The sequence below is a fragment of the Palaemon carinicauda genome, chromosome 22 (genome assembly GCF_036898095.1).
Source record: "Palaemon carinicauda isolate YSFRI2023 chromosome 22, ASM3689809v2, whole genome shotgun sequence".
NCBI lineage: Eukaryota > Metazoa > Arthropoda > Malacostraca > Decapoda > Palaemonidae > Palaemon > Palaemon carinicauda.
In genome coordinates this window covers 87,809,092-87,833,819 of record NC_090746.1, presented here as the reverse complement: position 1 = coordinate 87,833,819, position 24,728 = coordinate 87,809,092, and the positions used below count along the sequence as shown (strand labels likewise).

At 43.0% G+C, this 24,728-nt stretch overlaps 1 protein-coding gene across 5 annotated transcripts in view; it reads left to right on the top strand.

Moving 5' to 3' along the window:
* Positions 1 to 24,728, top strand: part of kto (kohtalo) — a 276,697-nt gene that overhangs the window by 507 nt on the left and 251,462 nt on the right. For all 5 annotated transcript variants that reach the window (XM_068346482.1, XM_068346481.1, XM_068346480.1 and 2 more), the window contains exon 2: positions 11,365 to 11,466. In XM_068346482.1, the coding sequence (XP_068202583.1) occupies positions 11,365 to 11,466 (102 nt within the window). The remainder of the gene's footprint in view (positions 1 to 11,364; positions 11,467 to 24,728) is intronic.

Genomic DNA, 24,728 nt, shown 5'->3' with positions numbered 1-24,728 from the left:
CCGCAGCCTTTGTATATCCTCAGCCAGGTCCTCCTGCGTGCATAGAAAGTGGGAATTTTCTTCCCATTTTCCAGTAGTTCGTAAAACTGTCCATTATTCTGCAAAACCTTTACACAAGTACCCCACATTTAGTTCCATGTTCTATAATTTTACCATGCCACCTAACCTATACTTTCTCACCTAACCTAACCTGCAAGTCATAGCCTTACGCCCCGCTGCTACCCCGGCTTACACTGCCCTATTCTTAGCTTACCCTGTGTTCAACTCATAGCTCATTTCACTCCTATGTAAAACAATCATATTTTGTAAAGTAAAAGTACTTTACAAGTAATAAGAAAGTTTACACTTGTCCCAGCAAACTAGATTCACCCCTATATATTAACAGAAACAAATATAGCTGTACTTGCATTACCTCAGGTTCAAGTTCAGCTTCAAGGAATATTCATAGCCTTCGCAATGGCGCCATTACTTGAAGTCACTGAAATCTGAACCTTCTTGTGATATCTTATTTCCATCCTCTTTAGAATGCATTTGACCAAAATGACACATTGAATATTCATTTGAAAAATCCCCTAGGATTCTCATGTTATACAAATAACGAGTAAATTCATTTCTCTGGGTAAAATTTGCTATCCTTACAATATTTGGATTAATTGAATTGTAAAACGATTCAAAAGTTTCTTTGCACCGATATGTTGCCATCTTTGCATCTCGTGGGTTAAAAATGAGCATCTCTGACCCTTGCTTGATGCTCCCATTACCCTGTTTGAATTTTTGAAATAAGGGATTCTGATTGGATAGAAAAAGCCCTCTGGCAATTTCCCAGGTCATGTGGGCTCTGATTGGATCATTTCAAATTGTCGTGAGGCCTGATTAGTTCAGTATTCCGCCGCTAAAGCACTGCTGAATTGATCAAAACGCCATTTACAATGAATTCTAGGAACTACGGGAGAGAGAGAATGTGCATGTCAGGGTACAGAGCTCGTTTGACTTATAGATTTCACGGTAATTTTGATGGTTTTCAAGATAAATCTATTTGTATATGGTAAGTACTTACCCGGGTATTTATATTCTGAACAGTATTTATTCTATACAAGTTTTGGCTAGAGTTTAAACTAAGGGAGTTATGGGGCATGGCCGTTATCATACATACAGGTGGCCACTAACATACATACACCCCCCTAATCTTAAATTCCTCACCTTACCCCTAATATTAGAATCCTCACCTTACTCTTAACCTTAGGGTCCCTATTTAAACCGTGACCTCAGCTTCCCCACCTTATCCCTAACCTCAGCCTCCCCACCTTACCCCTAACCTTAGGTTCTTGATATAACATAAGGACGCCTTGTCCTTACCGGTGACATCTCATGACTCTGGGTAAAATTGCATGAGTAATCACTACTCCGTTGGGAGGGTAATATTGTCAGTACGCCTCACATGGTGTACTGTTGCATTACTTAAGGGTCGTTATAGCATTCCTTCAGTTGCTAGCCACACAATTAAAGGTTTAAAGGTTGCTCATGGATGGCAGAGGCAAAGAGAGTGACATTGCTTCAGCAAACAGGACAATGCCCTAGAGACTCACCATATACACATATGATCAGCACAAGCCCTCTCTCCACCCAAGCTAGGACAAGGGAGGCCCAGGGAATGGGTGCTGATGACTCAGCAGGTAGACCTATAGGCTTCCCCAAACCCCTTATTCTTAGCTCACAAGGATGGTGAGGTTACAGAGACTAAAGAAACTATCTAGTTTGAGTGGGACTCAAACCCCAGTCTGGCAATCACCAGGCAAGGGCGTTTCCACTAGGCCACCACATCCCTTACTTATATCTTTCTACTTTAACTCTGTTAGTACTACATATCTTCCATCTTGCCGTTCAACCACTTCTAACCTTTCTTTCCTTTTTGTAACCAGTCGCAGTTAGGTGCTAAATGGTCTCACAGTCCCGATTGAAGGGCTTTATAGCCCAAAATCTTGAATCCAATCTAATCTGTAAATACCCAATAAACCCTCTGGAGAAAATAAGAGGTGTTTATGGTGTATTATTAAGGGTTTTGAATGATTTATGACACAGAAACCCAGATATTTTAAGTTGTAAATATGCTTTCTAATATTGTCATCTCAGATAATACTGAAAAGCCTATCTGCTGCTCATAGCTTAAACCTTACTAATTTTGGATGGCAAATGTTAGTTGTTCCCACGCCAATACAAACCATCCACCTTGAATGGGAGTTTGACTACAGCGAAGCTGGAATGGCTGTTAAAAATTCAGAGTTAGTTATAGCGGGAAATATATGATACCTTAATTTCAAATAGCTGTGAGTGAAAGTAGTTTAGCCAGAAAAGGATGGGTAGAAGATAAAATCTACCAAATAGGAAAGAAACAGATGGACAGAGAGAGAAACAAAGGTACTGTAATGATAGCTACTGTATTGCAAAGGGAAAAGCCAGGAGGGAGTGGTTTGAGATTATTGGAACACTGGAGGGAGGAAAGATAATCTACGGTACAGAATTTCAGAAACAAGAAAATAAGGGCAGTAGGTAGAAGTAGGAATTGTAAAAGATGAAAATGCAAATATCTTAATTGAGGAAAAGGGAGTCAAGAGAAGATGGAAAGATTATTTGCTCTGACACCTAATACAAACCCTTTCGTTTTTTTACATGGAGATGTACTTTTGGCGAAGCTGAAAGTAGCCATAAAACTTTTGGAAATGTAAACTTCCCTTCTAGTAACTAGTTAGGGGTAGCGGGTGGTAGAGCAGCCACCCTGCTCTCACACACACTGGTAATATGACATTAGTTTTGCTTTTGGCTCGGTGTATTGTAGACAAGCTGTGTGTCCCCCCCGTTAACCCAAACTGGCTTATTACTTATCATTCATTTTTTGGTTTAGGTGTTTGTGTTCTTGGGATTGCTATTATGTGGGTTTTCCCTGGCATTGAAGGCTGCCCTAGCGGTACCTTCATGTCTGCCATAGATACGGATCCCCATCCTCTTTGCACTGCTTACCGATGTCATGTCTGGTTGCAGGGGTCTCCTTGTAATGAGTGTAGGGAGTGGCCATCTTTCCAGTAGGTGGAGTTCAGTAGGCCCCAGAAGAAGTCCAAAAGAGAATCTTCACTATCGGAGTCTTCCTCAAAGTCGAAGAAGTCCTGACTGCTTACTCCGTCTTTTCGTTGTTCTCTCCCCGTTGACTCTGCTCGTTCAGTCTCCTCTGGTTGGCGTCAATGACCTTAGATGTCAGGATGCCAGCAAACCTCAAAACCTCAAATCAATCAATCAATCAATCGGTCTCCTCTGGGAGAGGATCGAGCAAGATCGGTGTGATAAAAAATTTAGTTTGACATTTCTGAAGAGTTGGGGAACGATTTGTGACAGCCAGAAAGGGTCTCAAACTCATAGAGGGGTAATCTGAAATGAGAAAAAGAAAATTTTTTAGTTAAAAATGCAAAAATTGAACAAATTCTTTGGGGTACCTGAAGTAAATAATTACTGGATACATTTTGTAAAAATTACAGTCATATTATCATAGAATGGAAATATGTAAGAAAATCTGAACTAAGATGTTATTTGCTGTTCTCTAAGGGATCCTTTAAAGATAATTTTTTTGATATCCTAGTTTCACTTTGAAGATTTCTTATAAAAATCAATGTATCTATTATAAGATATGGCATTTTTCATGAAAATATAGCACAATATGTCAAATTCTATGGAGAACAAGAGTACATAGGGATATGCCACCTTACACTTCAGCTATGTCAACAAAATGGTCCCAGAACACGTCAACCCGTAAGGCCAAATCTACCACCTGAAATTGGGGAAGGGTATGTCAATTTCAACATTTTGTTTATTTATCTAATTATTGGTGGATTTGTATGGATATTTGATTACTGTATTTTTCAATATTAAACTTAGCCGATGATCATATAGCTGCATCCCTGCTGCCCGACAGAAAAAACCTACGGGAGGAATACGCCAGCGATCGCTATACAGGTGGGGGTGTACATCAACAGCGCCATCTGTCAAGTAGGTACTCAAGTACTCGATGTCAACAACGAACCAATTTTCCCTCTGTCGTGCCACAGGCAAGACCTACTAAATACGCCGTCCCTAACTGGATTTGTTTTCACAACGATTTGGTGAAGTACACTATTCCAGTTTTGAGCTTTCGCTATGCAGGGGTTTTATCTTCATTTCAAAACTTGAACTCGTTTTGGATAGATTTAATTATGGTGACGAAGAGAGTATGAACTCTCTTTCACTTTTAAATGGCCGACCCTTCCCTTAGACGGAAGTGTTGGTGACGAAGAGAGTATGGACTCTCTTTCACTTTTAAATGGCCGACCCTTCCCTTAGACGGAAGTGTGTTTAGGTTTTTGGTAATTTTGCTTAACAAGCTATAGATCTTTTTATTTTATATCTCTCCGCCTTTATAGGCCTCTTCGATTAACTTTCCATTTATTATAAACTTATAAAAAATTAATTTTTATGTTTGTTTATTTGCGACCTTTCCTAATAGTAGGCGGTCCTTACTTGGAACCGAAGTTAATTAACATTGAGCCCGTCATATCGTTTTTTCCTTTTAAGAATTTATACTTTTTAATGTTTTTGAAAGAATTTCTTTGATAGTCTCGTACTGTTTTCAAAGATGAACTAACGTTTAGTTTAGTCTCCGCAGTTGTTGACGTTCAGAACGTTCAACTTGCGCTCTATCGTTACGATAGAGAGAGAGTATTTCACGGTTTCACGTTGCAGTAAGAGTAAACCGATTCTAGCGTTTCGTTCATTCTTTCTTAGCTTAAATGGTTTTAATTCTAATAAAGGAACTTTTTCTTTGGGAAACCTTTCAGTTTTTTCCTTTAGCAAATAATATGTTTTAACGATATATAATTGGGCTCTTCTCTCAGGTTCTAAGTCAAGAGAGAAGAGAGAGAGAGATAGAGACGGAGGGAGAGAGAGGAGAATAAACGTTTCGTTCAAGCGGGTAACGTTGTTCTCGTTTTTTTTTTTTTTTTTACTCTTCTCCCTAGTCGCTGTAGGGGAAGAAGGTAAAACGTTTCTAGAGTTTTATTCTTGTTCCCAGGCTTTATGCGGTGAGAGATTTTAAACGTAGTTTATTTGATCTAGTGTTTAGTCTCTTTTCCAGCCACTGAATTCTTTATCTTTCATTATGTTTTTCTGTTGCATTGTAAAACTGTTTTCGCAATTACTACCTTTTAATGAAGGATAGGATTGCGTGTTTCAGGTACAAATCACTTAAAGTTTCGATTTCAGTGAAATAAGTGCAAACAGAAAATCAAAAGTGATAAAGTGATATGCGCAAAGTGTTACAGTGTTGCGTTCGAGGGTTCGTCTGTTCGTGCCAGTTGTTCACCTAGTCCGATACCTCTTACAAGCTCCCAAGCCCAGGGGAGAAGTAATGTCGAAGGACTTATGGGTTCCACAGGCCTTGATCGACGAACAGACGTTTCCCTCGGTGGTTTCGGGTGTATCTACACACGTTGCCGACGTGATCGCCCCACCCACATAAAGACGAGAGAGCCCATTTATTCCTCGTCTGCGGAAGAGGTTTCTCGCAGAAACCATGGACCAATCTTGCAGCTTTAAGTGCAAGTCGGTCCCTTCCGCGCAAGTCCAACGGCCTAGGCGTAGCCACTGGGTCAGTTCGGACTCGCTGCAGTCATCCGACGACTGCTCACCTCCCAAGAGAGGCAAGGTGGTACCGCAACAGGCAGTAACTCCGTCTGTTGCCGCACCAGCTGTTTTAGACCCTCAGTCACAACGGACAGTAGCTTCGTTTGTTGCCTTCTTTGGTAGACCCTAGTGGTCCATGCTGCAGACTATGCAGTCTCAGCTTGCTTCCTTCATGCAGGAGTATCGTGCTGAGAAGGTTGACACTGCACCTGTTAACCTACAACCTGCCACGGTTGTGCGCTCAGCAGATACTGCGGCTGCCAGCTCCCACACTCCACCTGTGAGAGCTCCACCACCGATGCGCAGTCGACCCTGCCAGACGCATGTTCATGCTGCACCCTCCGTTGACATGCGTGAGCTACCGCATCAGCTGTGGGAAGGTGCTGTCAAGCTGCCGTGTTTTGATGCAATGCGGCATGCTCCGCAACCCACGGCAGTCCCTCCCACGCACCAGCACTCCGCTTTTGTTGTTGCCAGCTCCCACACTCCAACTGCGGAGAAGGTTGACGATGCACCCGTTGGCCTACAGCCTACCACGGTTGTGCGCCCGGCATGGCTGCCTGCTCCCACACTCTTGTTGTGAGAGCTCCTCCACCCATGCGCAGTCGACCCTGCCAGACGTATGCTGACTCCCACAGACACACGGAGCACTCCGTTGCCGTGCGTGAGCTACCACAAGCTGCCGTGTTTTGACACGGTGTGTCAGCCTCCGCAACACACTGTGGTTACCGCCACTCGCCCGCAGCAAACTAGTCAGTCAGGAGTTGAGGCTTCCCCACACAGCTTTGGTTGTTGCCAACTCACAGACTGTCAAACAGTTACATGACGTTGCCTTCTGGTCTGCTACTATACACCAGTGCTGTATGTCCTCACGCACCTGTTGTGGTTGACAGTTCAGTTTTTTACAGTTCACAGACTGTCAAGCAGTTTCATAACGTTGCCGTCTGGTCTGCTGCTTATGCACCAGTGAAACCCTCACTGAGATAACCTAGCTTTTCTCGGACATGGTTCCTGTAGATGAGAAAGTGCTGTTCTCCCTCCTTCTGATATTCCCTTGAGGACTCTGTCATTTGGAGAGGAGCCTTAAGCTGCTTAGCCTCCTATGGACTTTAATTAAAGCATAACATGCTTCCAGGGAGGGTAAATGGTTCCGCTTCAGTCGCTAACCCCGTCTGTTGCCACACCTGCTCCCATAGACCTTGGGCTTTGTTGCAAGACATGCAGTCCAAGCTTAGTCCTTGATAGAGAATTTTTTACGGAGAAGAACTTTCTTGCCAACAACCTTCCTACCGGTTGGTTGTACGCCCTGTTGACGCTGAGATATCCTACTCACGTCCGCCAGTTGAGATGGTTCCTCCTCCGGTGCGACCCAGTGTGGGTTGCCAGTCGCACGTTGACGTTAAGCAACTCTCGGAGGTGGTTGTGGACGTTCAGTGTGTCACTAGGAAGACGTTCAACAACCAGCAGAGGTGACTTGTTGTGACGCAGTGCGGCAACCTCAGCAACCCGATAAGGGGTTGTCTGCACAACCCAGACAGTCTAGACAGTTTCGGGTTGTCGCTGTACTTCCTCGCTTCCCCATGGTTGACAGTTCACAGACTGTGCAGCAGTACCATGATCTTGTGTCCGGCTCCGTCACGCATCCACCAGTGCGACCGGATTCAGCGAGTCAGACGTTGCCCACTCCGTTGCCGTTTCCTCATCAGTTTCGGATGAGGAACCCTCTGATGAGGACATGGCTGAACAAGACGATCAACCCCCAGCCCTGCTATCCATCCAGAAGATGCTGAAGAAGGAACACGGCCCTGTCAGGCTGTGGATGAGTCTGGTTAAGACACTGTCATCCGTGGTTCAATTGGTGTCACTTGGAAGACTACACCTCCGTCCTCTTCGGTTTCATCTAGCTCTTCACTGGAAAAGGACAAGACGCTAGAAGCGGTCTCGATCCCGGTTTCCGGAAGATAAGTCTGGTCTGACTGGATGAAAGGACTTTATCAGCCTTTGATAGGGTCTTCCCCTGACTGTTCAGACTCCCAACCACGTTCTCTTCTCAGACGCATCGGACGTAGGCTGGGGTGCGACCTTAGGCGGTAGGGAATGCTCGGGATTATGGAACTCGAGTCAAAGGACAATGCATTTCAACTGCAAGAAGCTTCTGGCAGTACGTCTGACCTGGAAAAGCTTCAGGTCTCTCCTTCAAGGCAAAGTAGTGGAGGTGAACACGGTCAACTCCCTGCTTTGATGTACATCTCCTAGCAAGGAGGGATCTACTCTCTGACATGGTACGAGTTCGCAAGTGACCTCCTCTCCTGTTCAACAGGTCTAGACTTTTCACTAGTAACAAGTTTCTTCCAAGGCAACTTGAATGTCTTAGCAGATTGTCTCAGTAGGAATGGACAATAATTCCAACATATTGGACCCTCCACAAGGATGTATGCAAGAGACTTTGGGTCACCTGGGGCCAGCCAACCATAGATCTCTTCGCAACCTCGATGTCCAAGAGGCTCTCAATACTTTGCTCACCTATCCCGACCCAGCAGTAGTTCTTTTAGATGCCTTTCTACTAGATTGGTCTCATCTAGATCTATATGCATTCCCTCCGTTCTAGATTGTCAACAAGGTACTGCAGAAGTTCGCCTCTCACGAAGGGACAAGTGGACGCTAATTGCTTCCCTCTGGCCCGCGAGAGAATAACTTACCGAGGTACTTCGATGGCTAGTAGACGTTCCAAGAACTCTTCCCCTAAGGGTGGACCTGCTACGTCTGCCACGCGTAAAGAAGGTACTCCAAGGCCTCCACGCTCTTCGTCTCACTGCCTTCAGAGTATCGAAAGACTCTCGAGAACTAGAGGTTTTTCGAAGGAGGCAACCAGAGCGATTGCTAGAGCAAGGAGAACATCCACCCTTAGAATCTACCAATCGAAGTGGGAAATCTTTCGAAACTGGTGCAAGTCAGTATCCGTATCCTCGACCAGTACCTATGTAACTCAAATAGCTGACTTCCTCTTATATCTGAGGAAAGAACGATCTCTTTCAGCTCCCACTATCAAGGGTTACAGAAGCATGTTGGCATCAGTCTTCCGTCACAGAGGCTTAGATCTTTCCAACAATAAAGATCTACAGGACCTCCTTAAGTCTTTTGAGACCACGAAGGAGCGTCGTTTGGTTACACCTGGTTGGAATTTAGACGTGGTTCTAAGATTCCTTATGTTAGACAGGTTCGAACCACTTCAATCAGCCTCCCTGAAAGATCTCACCTTTAAGACTCTTTTCCTGATATGCTTAGCCACAGCTAAAAGAGTCAGTGAGATTCATGCCTTCAGCAAGAACATCGGATTCTCATCCGAAACGGCTACATGTTCTACATCTTGGTTTTCTAGCCAAACACGAGCTGCCTTCTCGGCCTTGACCAATATCGTTCGATATTCCAAACTTATCGTATGGTTGGAAATGAACTAAAAAGAGTATTATGTCCTGTAAGAGCTCTTAAGTTCTATTTTAAAACCTTTACGAGGCCCGTCTGAAGCTTTATGGTGTTCAGTTAAGAATTCATCTTTGCCTATGTCAGAGAATTCTTTATCCTTTTTTTATCAGACTGTTAATACGAGAGGCTCATTCCCTTCTGAATGAGGAAGACCAAGCTTGGCTGAAGGTAAGGACACACGAAGTTAGAGCTGTCACAACTTCCGTGGCCTTTAAACAAAATAGATCTCTGCAAAATATATTCGACGCAACCTATTGGAAAAGCAAATCAGTGTTCGCGTCTATTATCTTAAGAATGTCCAGTCTCTTTACGAGAACTGCTACACTCTGGGACCATTCGTAGCAACGAGTGCAGTAGTGGTGGGGGCTCCACCACTACAATTCCCTAATTCCAGAACCTTTTTAATCTTTCTCTTGAAATATTTTTGGGTTGTCCGGAAGGCTAAGAAGCCTTTCGCATCCTACTTGATTTGGCGGGTGGTCAAAATCATTTCTTGAGAAGCGCCTAGATTAAAGGTTTTGATGAGGACCTTTAGTATGGGTTGCAACCCTTCATACTTCAGCTCCTAGGAGTCGCTCAGCATCCTATGAGGATCGCGAGGCTCAGTAAGGAAGACGTACTTAAAAAGGCAGAGTAATTGTTCAAGTCGTCTTCCTTACCAGGTACTTATTTATTTTATGCTTGTTATTTTGAATAACTGCTAAAATAAAATACGGAATACTTAGCTCATAATGTCAACTTGTTATGCTGGTCTCTACCCACCCCCCTGGGTGTGAATCAGCTATATGATCATCGGGTAAGTTTGATATTGAAAAATGTTATTTTCCTTAGTAAAATAAATTTTTGAATATACTTACCCGATGATCATAAATTAAAGGACCCACCCTTCCTCCCCAATAGAGAACCAGTGGGACAGAGGAGAAAATTGGTTCGTTTTTGACATCGAGTACTTGAGTACCTACTTGACAGATGGCGCTGTTGATGTACACCCCCACCTGTATAGCGATCGCTGGCGTATTCCTCCCGTAGGTTTTTTCTGTCGGGCAGCAGGGATGCAGCTATATGATCATCGGGTAAGTATATTCAAAAATTTATTTTACTAAGGAAAATAACATATTAAAATTCTGACAAAAAGGTTAGTTTGTAAAGGTTGTGTGAGAGAGAGAGAGAGAGAGAGAGAGAGAGAGAGAGAGAGAGAGAGAGATTGATTTATGAAAATGAGAAAGTGAGAGAGAGAGAAGCAGGTTTGACAGGTTGTGTAAGCAATTGAAGGGAGACTTGGGAGGGATTATAATTTGCGATGTCAGGGATTATAATGTATGAGAGGGAAATCCATTAGTGTGTGGCAACCAAAAGATCTCTATGTGATAAGGAAGTGTTTGAAAGAGCAGAGTAAGTATAAAGAAAGTTCCTTAACAGGCTTTCGGTAATATAGATCACTCCAACTCCATTAGGAGCGAGCTGATTTTGTAAAAACCCAATGAGTATCATCGCTTGGCAATGATCTGAAAAAATGCAGAATCGGCATTCCAAGGAAAATGGCATCTGAGCCAAAACCAATGTCACGCATGTGATAGACAAACCATCCACCCACATTTTCTAACAAAAAGTATACATGTATCTACACAATTGCAGAGAAGTTATTATGTAGAAATTTTTATTTTTGTTCAGTTACTCAATTTAGTTTATAAGGGTCGAGCTCAACCCCAGGGAGGCTCAGAGAAATGGAAAGCAGAAAAGTTGAACTGAACTGCGTCTTGACACAGTATTGGTGTGAAGAATGCTGGCCTCTTGCAGGTCAATAACCTCTGCATTCTTGACAGCCAATGATTTTTGGAAAGAAAAAAAAAAAACATGTTTTTTGACATGTCTGGGGTCGACCTCGACCCACCGCACCTCTCCAGATATAATTATTAAATCAAATTTTACTTCCCTCCTCAACCACCCGTACAAGCCCTAGCAAAGTTCCAGCTATGCTGAAATCATACTCCCATTAAATGACTCAGGTTTGCATAGTTTGCAAAAATACAAGTTACTAAGGTCTTTGTGATATTTTTTGCTTTGTATTGTAGTTATGCATTTTGTACTCTCAATTTGGATTATTCATGTTTTTGTTTTGGTTAGTAGTAAGTTCTACATATTTTATTGCATTATATTATATACACATATTTTTTCTTTCAGGATGAACTAGATGATGTTAGTGTTAAACAAGGTTTTGTGCACAGGCCTCAGATTCAAGATGAATATGGCAGCGCCCAAAATACATCTATTACATCTGCAAAGGTAAGTTGATATTTCGGTGTGCATATTTCTTAAGTTGCTCTGGATTAAAGGTTGGAATGTCCCCTCTATTTTTGTTTCAACTCTTTGCTTAAAAAGTGCTTTATCAGTCTTTTTGGAGGCAGGATTATTTCTTGTTGTATGTTAGATTTTTTTATAATTCTTTAAATTAATTTTCTTTGTTTTCATGCAGCGTCAGGTAGTTAATGAACTGAGGTTGCTCTTTTCACAGTTTTAAGAGTTCTTGAATACCAATAATGGAGCTGTGGCTGTTATGAAAGTTAATTTATAGAGTTCAAAAAGACTTGTCATGCCTTTTGTGTTCCCACAGACTAATAACCATTGCAGAGTGTAGATATTGTCTAAACAAAATGGTGTCACATTGTCAATAAATTACATTAATACATAATACTTTCTGGATTTAGAAATGCCACAATTTACAGGTGGATTGATTGTGCTATTACAGAGATTTACTCAGTCAGATTTACAGTACTGAATGGTGAACAAACAGGCATGGTGTAGTAGAGGTAGGAATTATCAATGATGAAAATAGAAAAATCTTAAATTAGGAAAAGGAAGTCATGAGAAGATGGAAAGCCTAATTTTTCAATATTAAACTTAGCCGGTGATCATATAGCTGCAACTCTGTTGCTCGACAGAAAAACCTACGGTCAAAATACGCCAGCGATCGCTATGCAGGTGGGGGTGTACATCAACAGCGCCATCTGTCGAGCAGGTACTTAGTACTCCAAGTAAACAAAGAACCAATTTTCTCTCTGTGGGGCTACTGGCAAGACCTACTACCTTACAGTGAACCCTCGTTTATCGCGGTAGATAGGTTCCAGTCGCGGCCGCGATAGGTGAAAATCCGCGAAGTAGTGACACTATATTTACCTATTCATTTAACATGTATATTCAGACTTTTAAAACCTTCCCTTGTACGTAGTACTGTTAACAAACTACCCTTTAATGTACAGAACACTTAATGCATGTACTACAGTACCCTAAACTAAAACAGGCACAAATATTAAAGGTGATTTTATATCATGCATTTCCTAAACATGCTAAAAAGCACGATAAAAAATGGCAACCAATGTTTTGTTTACATTTATCTCTGATCATAATGTAGAAACAAACTGGAGGTAGCGCTTTGCTTATTACCCAGACATATTTCCCATACTTTTCCCTTAGAACTACATCACATCTTCCTACTTTAGATATATATATATATATATATATATATATATGTGTGTGTGTGTGTGTGTGTATATATATATATATATATATATATATATATATATATATTTATATGTATACACATATACATACCTACATATATACATAAATACATGCATACATATATATATATATTACTGTATATATATGGGTTATGGAAAAAATCCGCGAAGTGGTGAATCCGCGATGGTCGAACCGCGAAGTAGCGAGGGTTCACTTATACGCTGTTACTAACTGGATTTGTTTTCACAACTATTTGGTGAAGTACACTATTCTAGTTTTGAGCTTTCGCTATGCAGGGGTTTTATCTTCATCTCAAAACTTGAACTCGTTTTGGATAGATTTAATTATGGTGACAAAGAGAGTATGGACTCTCTTTCATTTTTAAATGGCCGACCCTTCCCTTAGACGGAAGTGTGTTTAGGTTTTTAGTAATTTTGCTTAACACGTTATAGATCTATATATTTTATATCTCTCCGCCTTTATTAGGCCTCTTCGATTAACTTTCCATTTATTATAAACATATAAAAATAAATTTTTATGTTTTGTTTATATGCGACCTTTCCTGATAGTAGGCGGTCCTAACTTGAAACCGAAGTTAATCAACGTTGAGCCCGTTATATCGTATTTAGCCTTTAAAGAATTTAAAACTTTTTAAATTTAATGTTTTATGAAAGAATTTCTTTGATAGTCTTCGTACTGTTTTCAAAGATGAACTAACGTTTAGTTTTTTAGACTACGCAGTTGTTGACGTTCAGGACGTTCAACATGCGCTCTATCGTTACGATAGAGAGAGAGTGTATCACGGTTTCACTTTGCAGTAAGAGTAAATCGATTCTGACGTTTCGTTCATTCTTTCTTAGCTTAAATGGTTTAAATTCTAAATTAAAGGAACTTTTTATTTGGAAAACCTTTCAGTTTTTTCCTTTAGCCAAATAACATGTTTTTTTGACGATATATAATTGGGCTCTTCTCTCAGGTGCGAAATCAAGAGAGAAAGAGAGAGAGAGATAGAGACGGAGGGAGAGAGAGGAGAAAAAACGTTCCGTTCAAGCGGGTAACGTTGTTCTCGTGTTACTCTCCTCCCTAGTCGCTGTACGGGGAAGAAGGTAAAACGTTTCTAGGGTTTTATTCTTGTCCCCAGGCTATGTGCGGTGAGAGATTGTAAACGTAGTTTATTTGAACTAGTGTTTAGTCTCTTTCCCAGCCACTGAATTCTTTATCTTTATATATGTTTTCTGTTTTTGCTAGTATTAATGAGCTGCATTATACGACTGTTTTCGCAATTACTACCTTTTAATGAAGGGTAGAATTGCGTGTTTCAGGTAGAAATCAGTAAAAGTTTCGATTTCAGTGAAATAAGTGCAAAACAGAAAATCGAAGTGATAAAGTGATATGCGCAAAGTGTTACAGTGTTGCGTCCGAGGGTTCGTCTGTTCGTGCCTGTCGTTCACCTAGTCCGGGACCTCTTGCAAGCTCCCAAGCCCAGGGGAGAAGTAATGTCGAACGACTTATGGGTTCGTCAGGCCTTGATCAACGAACAGACGTTTCCCTCCGTGGTTTCGGGCGTATCTACCCAAGATCGCCCCACCCACACAAAGACGAGAGAGCCCATTTACTTCTCGTCTGCGGAAGAGGTTTCTCGTAAGAAACCATGGACCAAGGTCTCGCAGCTTATTAAGCGCAAGTCGGTCCCTTCCGCGCAAGTCCAACGGCCCAGTTGTAGCCACTGGGTCAGTTCGGACTCGCTGCAGTCTTCCGACGACTGCTCACCTCCTAAGAGAGGCAAAGCGGTACCGCAACAGGCAGTAACACCGTCTGTTGCCGCACCTGCTACTGTAGACCCTAAGTGGTCTTTGCTGCAGACCATGCAGACACAGTTAACATCTTTAATGCAGGACTTTCGTGCGGAGAAGGTTGACACTGCACCCGTTAGCCTACAACCAACCACGGTTGTGCGTTCAGTTGACGCTGAGGCTACCTTCTCCCGCACTCCAGCTGTGAGAGTCCCGCCACCCATGCGCAGTGTACCCTGCCAGCCGCATGTTGACGTTCAGCGACGCACGGAACCCTCCGTTGACGTTCGCGAGTTACAACAACAACCTAAGTTGTTTTGTTTTGACGCGGTGCGTCAACCTCCGCATTCTAGAGTTGTTTTGACTGCTCAGTATAGACAGTCAAAGCAGTCTTGAGTGAACACGGTATGTCCTCACGCACCTGTTGTGGTTGACAGTTCAGTTGTTGACAGTTCACAGACTGTCAAGCAGTTACATGACGTTGCCTTCTGGTCTGCTACTAATGCACCAGTGCTGTATGTCCTCACGCACCTGTTGTGGTTGACAGTTCAGTTGTTGACAGTTCACAGACTGTCAAGCAGTTACATGACGTTGCCTTCTGGTCTGCTACTAATGCACCAGTGAGAGACTCACTGAGATAACCTAGCTTTTATCGGACAAGGTTCCTGTAGATGAGAAAGTGCTGTTCTCCCTCCTACTGATATTCCTTTGAGGACTCTGTCATTTGGAGAGGAGCCTTAAGCTGCTTAGCCTCCTATGGACTCTAATTAAATCATGATGATTTTTTAAGGATCTTCGTCCGGATCTTGTAACTGCTGCTCCTCGTTCGCCTAAACGTCAGAACTTACACTAGGCCTAGCTACTTCGAAGCCGTTGTTGTTAAGCTAGTGCTCTCTCGCTCTCCTAGAGAGCGTTACGTTGGCTAGGCGACTGGTTTTTGCACCAGGAGGAGTTTTAGGGATACAGCCTTTGATTTCCCTTCTTTTAAACTGGCTTATAGAGCGAGAGTCTGATAGGACACGAGAGAAGTTCTCGGCTTGGGAGTTCATGCCTCTGCCCAGATAGACTTCTCAATTCTGGTAGACTCGCCCTGGCGCCTAGCCAGGAGACGCTCCAAGTTGTTTACAGGTCAACTTCTCAACTTTTGTCGAGCCTTTGAAGTTTTCTGTACTATTATGTCACACATAACAAGGCTTCCAGGGATGGTAAATGGTTCCGCCTCAGTCGCTAACCCCGTCTGTTGCCACACCTGCTCCCGTAGACCCTAAATGGGCTTTGCTGCAAGACATGCAGTCCAAGCTTGTGTCCTTGATAGAGGACTTAAATGCGGAGAAGAACCTTCTGGCCAACAACCTTCCAACCGGTTGGTTGTGCGCCCTGTTGACGCTGAGGTATCCTACTCGCGTCTGCCAGTTGAGGTGGTTCTTCCACCGATGCGACCCAGTGTGGGTTGCCAGTCGCACGTTGACGTTAAGCGACGCTCGGAGGTGGTTGTTGACGTTCAGTGTGTCACTAGGAAGACGTTCAACAACCAGCAGAGGTGACTTGTTGTGACGCAGTGCGTCAACCTCAGCAACCCGGTAGGGTGTTGACTGCACAACCCAGACAGTCTAGACAGTTTCGGGTTGACGCTGTACTTCCTCGCGCACCCATGGTTGTTGACAGTTCACAGACTGTGCAGCAGTGCCATGATATTGCGTCCGGCTCCGTCACGCATCCACCAGTGCGACCGGATTCAGCGAGTCAGACGTTGCCCACTCCGTTGCCGTTTCCTCATCAGTTTCGGATGAGGAACCCTCTGATGAGGACGTTGCTGAACAAGACGATCAACCCCCAGCCCTGCTATCCATCCAGAAGATGCTGAAGAAGGAACGCTGCCCAGTCAGGCTGTGGATGAGTCTGGTAGGGACACTGTCATCCGTGGATCAATTTGTGTCACTAGGAAGACTACACCTCCGTCCTCTTCTATACCATCTAGCTTTTCACTGGAAAAAGGACAAGACGCTAGAAGCGGTCTCGATCCCGGTTTCCGGAAAGATAAAGTCTTGTCTGACTTGGTGAAAGGACTACAGTATATCAACCTTAGAGAGGGTCTTCCCCTGACTGTTCAGACTCCCAACCACGTTCTCTTCTCGGACGCATCGGACGTAGGCTGGGGTGCGACATTAGACGGTAGGGAATGCTCGGGATTATGGAACTCGAGTCAAAGGACAATGCATTTCAACTGCAAGGAGCTACTGGCAGTACGTCTGACCTGGAAAGCTTCAGGTCTCTCCTTCAAGGCAAAGTGGTGGAGGTGAACTCGGACAACACCACGGCTTTGGCGTACATCTCCAAGCAAGGAGGGACCTACTCTCTGACATTGTACGAGATCGCAAGGGACCTCCTCACCTGGTCAAAAGGTCTAGACATTTCACTAGTAACGAGGTTCATCCAAGGCAACTTGAATGTCATGGCAGATTGTCTCAGTCGGAAGGGACAAATAATTCCAACAGAATGGACCCTCCACAAGGATGTATGCAAGAGACTTTGGGCCACCTGGGGCCAGCCAACCATAGATCTCTTCGCAACCTCGATGACCAAGAGGCTCCCAATATTTTGCTCACCAATCCCGGACCCAGCAGCAGTTCATATAGATGCCGTTCTACTAGATTGGTCACATCTAGATCTATATGCATTCCCTCCGTTCAAGATTGTCAACAAGGTACTGCAGAAGTTCGCCTCTCACGAAGGGACAAGGTTGACGCTAGTTGCTTCCCTCTGGCCCGCGAGAGAATGGCTCACCGAGGTACTTCGATGGCTAGTAGACGTTCCCAGAACACTTCCCCTAAGGGTGGACCTTCTACGTCAGCCACGCGTAAAGAAGGTACACCAAGGCCTCCACGCTCTTCGTCTGACTGCCTTCAGACTATCGAAAGACTCTCGAGAGCTAGAGGCTTTTCGAAGGAGGCAACCAGAGCGATTGCTAGAGCAAGGAGAACATCCACCCTTAGAGTCTACCAATCGAAGTGGGAAATCTTCCGAAACTGGTGCAAGTCAGTATCCGTATCCTCGACCAGTACCTCTGTAACTCAAATAGCTGACTTTCTCTTATATCTGAGGAAAGAACGATCTCTTTCAGCTCCCACTATCAAGGGTTACAGAAGCATGTTGGCATCAGTCTTCCGTCACAGAGGCTTAGATCTTTCCAACAATAAAGATCTACAGGACCTCCTTAAGTCTTTTGAGACCACGAAGGAGCGTCGTTTGGTTACACCTGGTTGGAATTTAGACGTGGTACTAAGATTCCTTATGTCAGACAGGTTCGAACCGCTACAATCAGCCTCCCTGAAAGATCTCACCTTTAAGACTCTTTTCCTGATATGCTTAGCCACAGCTAAAAGAGTCAGTGAGATTCATGCCTTCAGCAAGAACATCGGATTCTCATCCGAAACGGCTACATGTTCTACAACTTGGTTTTCTAGCCAAACACGAGCTGCCTTCTCGGCCTTGACCAATATCGTTCGATATTCCAAACTTATCGTATGGTTGGAAATGAACTAGAAAGAGTCTTATGTCCTGTAAGAGCTCTTAAGTTCTATTTAAAATCCTTTACGAGGCCCGTCTGAAGCTTTATGGTGTTCAGTTAAGAATCTATCTTTGCCTATGTCAAAGAATGCTTTATCCTATTTTATCAGACTGTTAATACGAGAAGCTCATTCCCATCTGAATGAGGAAGACCAAGCTTTGCTGAAGGTAAGGACACACGAAGTTAGAGCTGTCGCAACTTCCGTGGCCTTTAAACAAAATAGATCTCTGCAAAGTATAATCGACGCAACCTATTGGAAAAGCAAATCAGTGTTCGCGTCTTTTTATCTTAAGAATGTCCAGTCTCTTTACGAGAACTGCTACACTCTGGGACCATTCGTAGCAACGAGTGCAGTAGTGGGTGAGGGCTCAACCACTACAATTCCCTAATTCCATAACCTTTTTAATCTTTCTCTTGAAATGTTTTATTATTGTTTTTGGGTTGTCCGGAAGGCTAAGAAGCCTTTCGCATCCTACTTGATTTGGCGGGTGGTCAAAGTCATTTCTTGAGAAGCGCCTAGATTAGAGGTTTTGATGAGGTCCTGTTGTATGGGTTGCAACCCTTGATACTTCAGATCCTAGGGGTCGCTCAGCATCCTAAGAGGATCGCGAGGCTCCGTAAGGAAGACGTACTTAAAAAGGCAGAGTAATTGTTCAAGTCGACTTCCTTACCAGGTACTTATTTATTTCATGTTTGTTATTTTGAATAACTGCTAAAATGAAATACAAAATACTTAGCTCATAATAATGTAAACATGTAATGCTGGTCTCTACCCACCCCCCTGGGTGTGAATCAGCTATATGATCACCGGCTAAGTTTAATATTGAAAAATGTCATTTTTATTAATAAAATAAATTTTTGAATATACTTACCCGGTGATCATATATTAAAGGACCCTCCCTTCCTCCCCAATAGAGACCCAGTGGACCGAGGAGAAAATTGGTTCTTTGTTTACTTGGAGTACTAAGTACCTGCTCGACAGATGGCGCTGTTGATGTACACCCCCACCTGCATAGCGATCGCTGGCGTACTTTGACCGTAGGTTTTTCTGTCGAGCAACAGAGTTGCAGCTATATGATCACCGGGTAAGTATATTCAAAAATTTATTTTATTAATAAAAATAACATTTTTCACAACCATTAAACACAGAATGAATGTGAAGAACTAGAAAAGGCTGCTTCAGTAGAATGACCAATAGCAGACATCAGAAAGAGTAGAGGAACAGTAGAAATGATTTAAGGTATTTGGAAATCTCAGCAGAGGATGAGAGACCACACTACTGTATTGGAAAAGACCTGGGATGTAGATGAAATTCCAAGGGACTGGGAAAATAGTTTGATGATTAAGTTGTATTAACAAAAAGGACATGAGTGTATCTGTGGAAACTAACATAAGATTACAACTTATGGAGCCTGTATTCAAGATTTGTTCATACTTGAAAACAAACCTTTGTCATTTAAAATGGGTATACTCTGGCACACAAATTGGAACAACCAGTGAGGAACCATAGAGGATCTGGCAACTAATAGGGCATTTCTTAGTTGCCCATGTGTTGGGTTCACAGGTTCTGGCTTGAAGGAGGGACCATGCTGACGTTCAGACTTCTGTTGTTGGGCTTGGAAGTTTTCATTGCTTTTGTGTTGAATGTTTTCCCCATCCTTCAGGAGTGTGAAGCAAGTGTGGGTGTGATGAGGACTTGTCTTGATGTGGAAGGACGTCCATGTGTGACTCTCATAAGCCATGTGGAAGTCTATTCTCCTCCTTGTGTCCATCGTGTAGGGGAAATTGATGCTCCCCAGAGTCCCCTTGTGCTCTTTGTAGGGAGTGGTTGTCTTCCCAATGGGAGAAATTTCATCGAAGTTAGAAGAAATCTAAACATGACCGTTTTCTTTCGACTGCTTTGGTGTCAAAGAAGAAGTAGTATTCTAAATTTCCTACTCTGACTCCAGAAATTCCCCTGACTGAGCATTTGTCGTCGGGTCTGCCATCAGGCTAACCAATGAAGGACGTTGGCCATGTATTTCTCCAGGTTTATCCTGAAGACATTGATTCTTCTGCCCTTTGAGGTGGGGAATCCTACATTGGCGGCTGATCCCCTTGCTACCTCTTTGTCTCCGGTCGTTGAACGTATTCCAACTGATGAAGATAATAGTGGGAATACTAGAAGGAAGGTTGAGAGAGTTGATAGATAAACATGAGCAGCCGCTTGGATTTATAAAAGGAAAGAATGCAGTGGATGTTATCTTGATAGATAAGGCTAAGAGAAGTATCTAGAATGAAACAGATAAGTTTACATTTGTTTTGAGGATCTTGAAAAGACATGAAAAGGTACCAGTAAAGTTAGTCTATTGGTGTTTGAGAAAGAGAGAGTACCGGAGAAGTTGATAAGGTTAGTGAGGATGATGTATGAGGGGCCAAAAACCACAGTACAGACAAAATATGGAGACACTTAAGGCATTCCCTATTAAGGTTAGCCTCCATCAGGGATCTGCTTCAAGTCCATTCCTGTTCCTTGTCGTTATAAACACTTTGTCATCAAAATTAAAGAAAAACAAAGAATTAATAGAACTGATGTTTGTAGATGATTTTTCTCGTTATAGTAGGTAAAAGAAGAGCTGTAAGAAAAGATTTTAGGATGGAAAAGAGCCCTAGAAAGGAAACGATTGAAGGTGGACATTAGAAACACCAAGCTAATTATTAGTAGCAGAAAAGGACATGAAGTACACATTCAAGTGGAAGATGGTACACCGCTAAAACAGAGCAATGAGTCTAACTATTTGGGATCAATAATAACAGAGGAGGGAGGTACAAACTAGGTAAAAATTGAGAGACGTAAGTGGAGCTGTTTTAGACAAGAAAAGGGCATTAAGACACAAAATGAAGGTCTACAACATAGTTGCCAAGCCTGTAGATACTATTATATGGGACAAAAACTTGGTGCTTAAGAGGAAAGAGGAGGGACAGTTGAAAAGAACTGAAATGAGGGTAGTGAGATGGATTTCTGGAATATCATTGCGGAAAAGGAGGGAGGGATGTGGTGAGGAGAGATACAAGTTGGGTGCGACTGGGTGAAGAAGATGCAAGGAATAGAAATGAATGGAGAAATGTAACTAGAGATGACAGCAATGGTCAGACAAGTGATCAGGCCCTCAGACTTCATTATCACCATAGACTTAATGGACACACATTTCCAAATTCAGATTCATCTTTCCTTGAGGACGTACCTATGGATAATTGTAGCTGACAGAGTTTTTCAATTCAGAGTACTCTGTTTTGGTCTGTCGACTGCCCCTCAAGTCTTCAGAAGATTTTTTTTACTCAAGTTTCAGTGTGGGTGCACTCCAACGGTATTTGTCTCCTTTGGTAAATGTACTATTGGCTGATTCTGGCCGAGCTAGAAGACATCCTTTTCTTTCACCAAGACAGCTTCTTTCGTTTTGCCAGGATCTGGGGATCATGGTAAATCAAAAGAAATCTGTATTAATGCTCAAACGAAGACTGACGTATCTTTAAAGGGACAAACACAAAAAGCAGAAAGGTGTTTCCATCCCAGGAAAGAGGCTCCTGTCCCCGGGAGGTAGCTCTACTCATTAGTGGCAGAGCCTACTAGGACACCTCTCATCCCTAGAGCGCATAGTGCCCTGTTGTTTTCTTTACCTCCGGTCCCAATAGTGGGAGCTGATCCGGTCCCAACAGTGGGAGCTGAAACAGCATTAATCTCAACACCTGGACCATTCCATTCTCGCTAGTTCTGGTACTGGAAGAGTCCTTAAGAGATCTTCAGTGTTGGTTTTGCTAGTTAAACCTCTGGAGTTCTTGCTTTTCACAGATGCATCCAAGAAAGGGTTGGGAGCTCATCTCAGTCAGCATCTGGCATCAGGACTCTGGTCCAAGACAGAACAGCAAGAGCACACAAATGTCCCAGAGCTGAAGGCAGCATTTCTAGCTTTTCAGCATTTTTGCCCTCTCCTCACAGGTCACTTGTTTGATGAGAGACTCCACCTCTGTAGTGGCTTTCATCAACAAACAAGGAGGTAGGGTATCGCTACAACTGTTCCAGTTGGCAGTAGAAACTCCTGAGTGGGTAGAGCTCAAGTGTATTCCCCTTATAGCCTGCTTTATTCCAGGCAAAAAGGAACATCGTGGCCGACAAGCTGAGCAGGAAGACGGATATATTGACATTTAAATGGTAAATCTTGTTAGAAATCCTCAGTCACTCCCAGTTATGTTAGAATACTGAAAGCTAGTACAGTAGTTGGGTCCGAATTGTCTTTATGTCCTGGAATAGCGATGAAGATTCTGCTTTGGGGGGTTCTCTGATGGTGGATCTATTTGGTACTTCTAAATCACAAACTACCAGTGTACAGCTCTCCAGGTTCCAGATCCAGAAACAGCGTTTGGGGACACAGTCCAACACCAGTGGAGAAGGTCTCTATATGCTTTTCCTCTATTCTGCCTGAGAAGGAGTGCTGTAAATTTGGGTTCGAGCGACGGTCAACCTTGAGATAACACTCTCAGCTCTGAAATGGCCATAGATGGAATTGTACCCGGACCTTCTACTTCTCTGGTCAGAAAGTCCAAGGGAGTTGCTTCCTCTTCTCGACCTGTTATGCCAACCTCATGCATGGATCTTCCACAGTGCTGTAGGATCCCTTCTACTTTACACCTGGAGGTTATCCAGCATCTCCTCCCAGAGAGAGGATTTTTGTGAGAGACTGCGAAAGAGATGTATGGATACCTCCACAAATCTTCAACAGCAGTTTACCAAGCCAAGTGGACACTTTTCTGTGGTTGGTATCGTTAGAGAGGTGTCTCTTCTCATGTAGGTTCTATACTGTTGATTGCCGAATTTTTATTGCACCTCCACAAGGAGAAACTCTGTTCCGTTTCAACGTTGAAAGTTATCGCCCAGCCTTGAGCCAAGTCTGTAGACTAAAGGGAGTAGATATTTCTTCGTTGGAGGAAATCTACATGCCCATACAAAATTTTTAAGCTGGCCTACTCTCCAGTTGAGGTGATATCTCCATCCTGGAACGTAGTCAGATTTCTACGTTCCTTGAAGTGGGCACCATATGAACCATTAAAACAAGCTTCTGACAGAGATCTTATCTTGAAAATGGTTTTCCTGCTTGCTATAACCTCAGTCAAATGGGTCAGTGAAATTCATGATCGCTCTTTCAACGTCACTCATTCAAGGGGGTGGAGGCAGGTCTCGCTCTCTTTCGTTCCTGACTTCATAGTGAAGACCCAAAATCCTTCCTTTTCAAATTCCTGGTTCTTAACTTTTTAGATCTCAAGCCTTAGTGAGGTATCTAATGATCCTGATCAGTTGTTATTGTGTCATGTGCGAGCATTAAAGCACTAGCTCAAATGTACAATTGCCGTGAGACCTCACCTGGAACACCTGTTTGTCAGCACAGGCAGGATAGAGAAGAAAATATTAAAGAACATGATTTCGTTCTGAGTGAAAGAAGTGATTTCATAATTTCTATCTCTCCCTCTTCTGCTTCCTTGTTGGGAGGAATGTAATTAAAAGCTCAGGATCTCAGGGGCATTAGTGCCTCCTTAACTTTTAAAAAGAGTTTCTCATTGACGCAGGTACTGCAAGCAGGTGTTGGGAGACGTCAGACTTTGTTCGCTGAGCATTACCTGTGAGATGTGGCTCACAGGTCCATGGATACTTTCCCCTTGGGATCTGTTGTAGCTGCACAGCTATTGGTATGGCTACATTGACTCCTCTCACAGAACCATTAACCTCTGATCGAGGGCAAAGGTTACGAGCTAGTCTGGAATGAAAGTAAAGAATGACCGGCCTTCATTTTCCTTTTAATCTTCCCCTTTCTTGGGGCACAGCATCGAGAAACTCTCCTGCTGGACTCAATCTAGTTATCAGGTAGACCCCACTCAGCATGTGGCTGTTCTGTACTCGGCTATAAAAGTCTTTTCCCCACATTCCTTATGAGGGGAAGTGTTAAATCCAAGTAAACCCAGAATCATAAAAGGTCTTAAGAGAATTTTGTTCCCAGCATATGATTTTGGTAGGTGTACAATACAAGAGATTTTTGGCTCAAAAACAACCCTTAAAACCTGGGCCATGGACCTGCTGTACTATCAGATCACTGGTACACATGGTGGACAGAACCTTTACTCCTTCAGCATCATACATGGTCATGTTTTGAGTTCCCAGGTTAAGTGTTCCAGCCATTTGGAACAGGGGCTTATTCCCACCTAAGGATGAGTCTCGTTTGTAAAGGATGATGGTTTGTATTTTTGTAAGACCAAATAAGTTTTTAAGAGTATTTTTCCTAACTATAAAAACCTGAGTCCTTTACTCAAACTTTCCGACCAGCATCAACCGACTAGAAAGTCCAATCTGCTACCTAAGTGAATTGTCAGTGAGAGAGGAGGCCCAGTTGCCTCCCTGCTACAGGCAGGTAAATATCTGTTGGTCATTACTACCTTGTTGTAAGTTTTGAATTGCCAGCTTTGCTGTTATCTTTCTCCTATGAAAAAGAGTCGGGTGTGTATTATTAGGAAAAATACAAATTACTTTTTAGAATAATTTAATTTTTAGAATGACTGAATAGTATTGTTCATATGGTACGTTATTAGTAGGAAAAGTGGAAAATTTAAAGTAGGTTGTATTCTGTTTTGTACAATATATT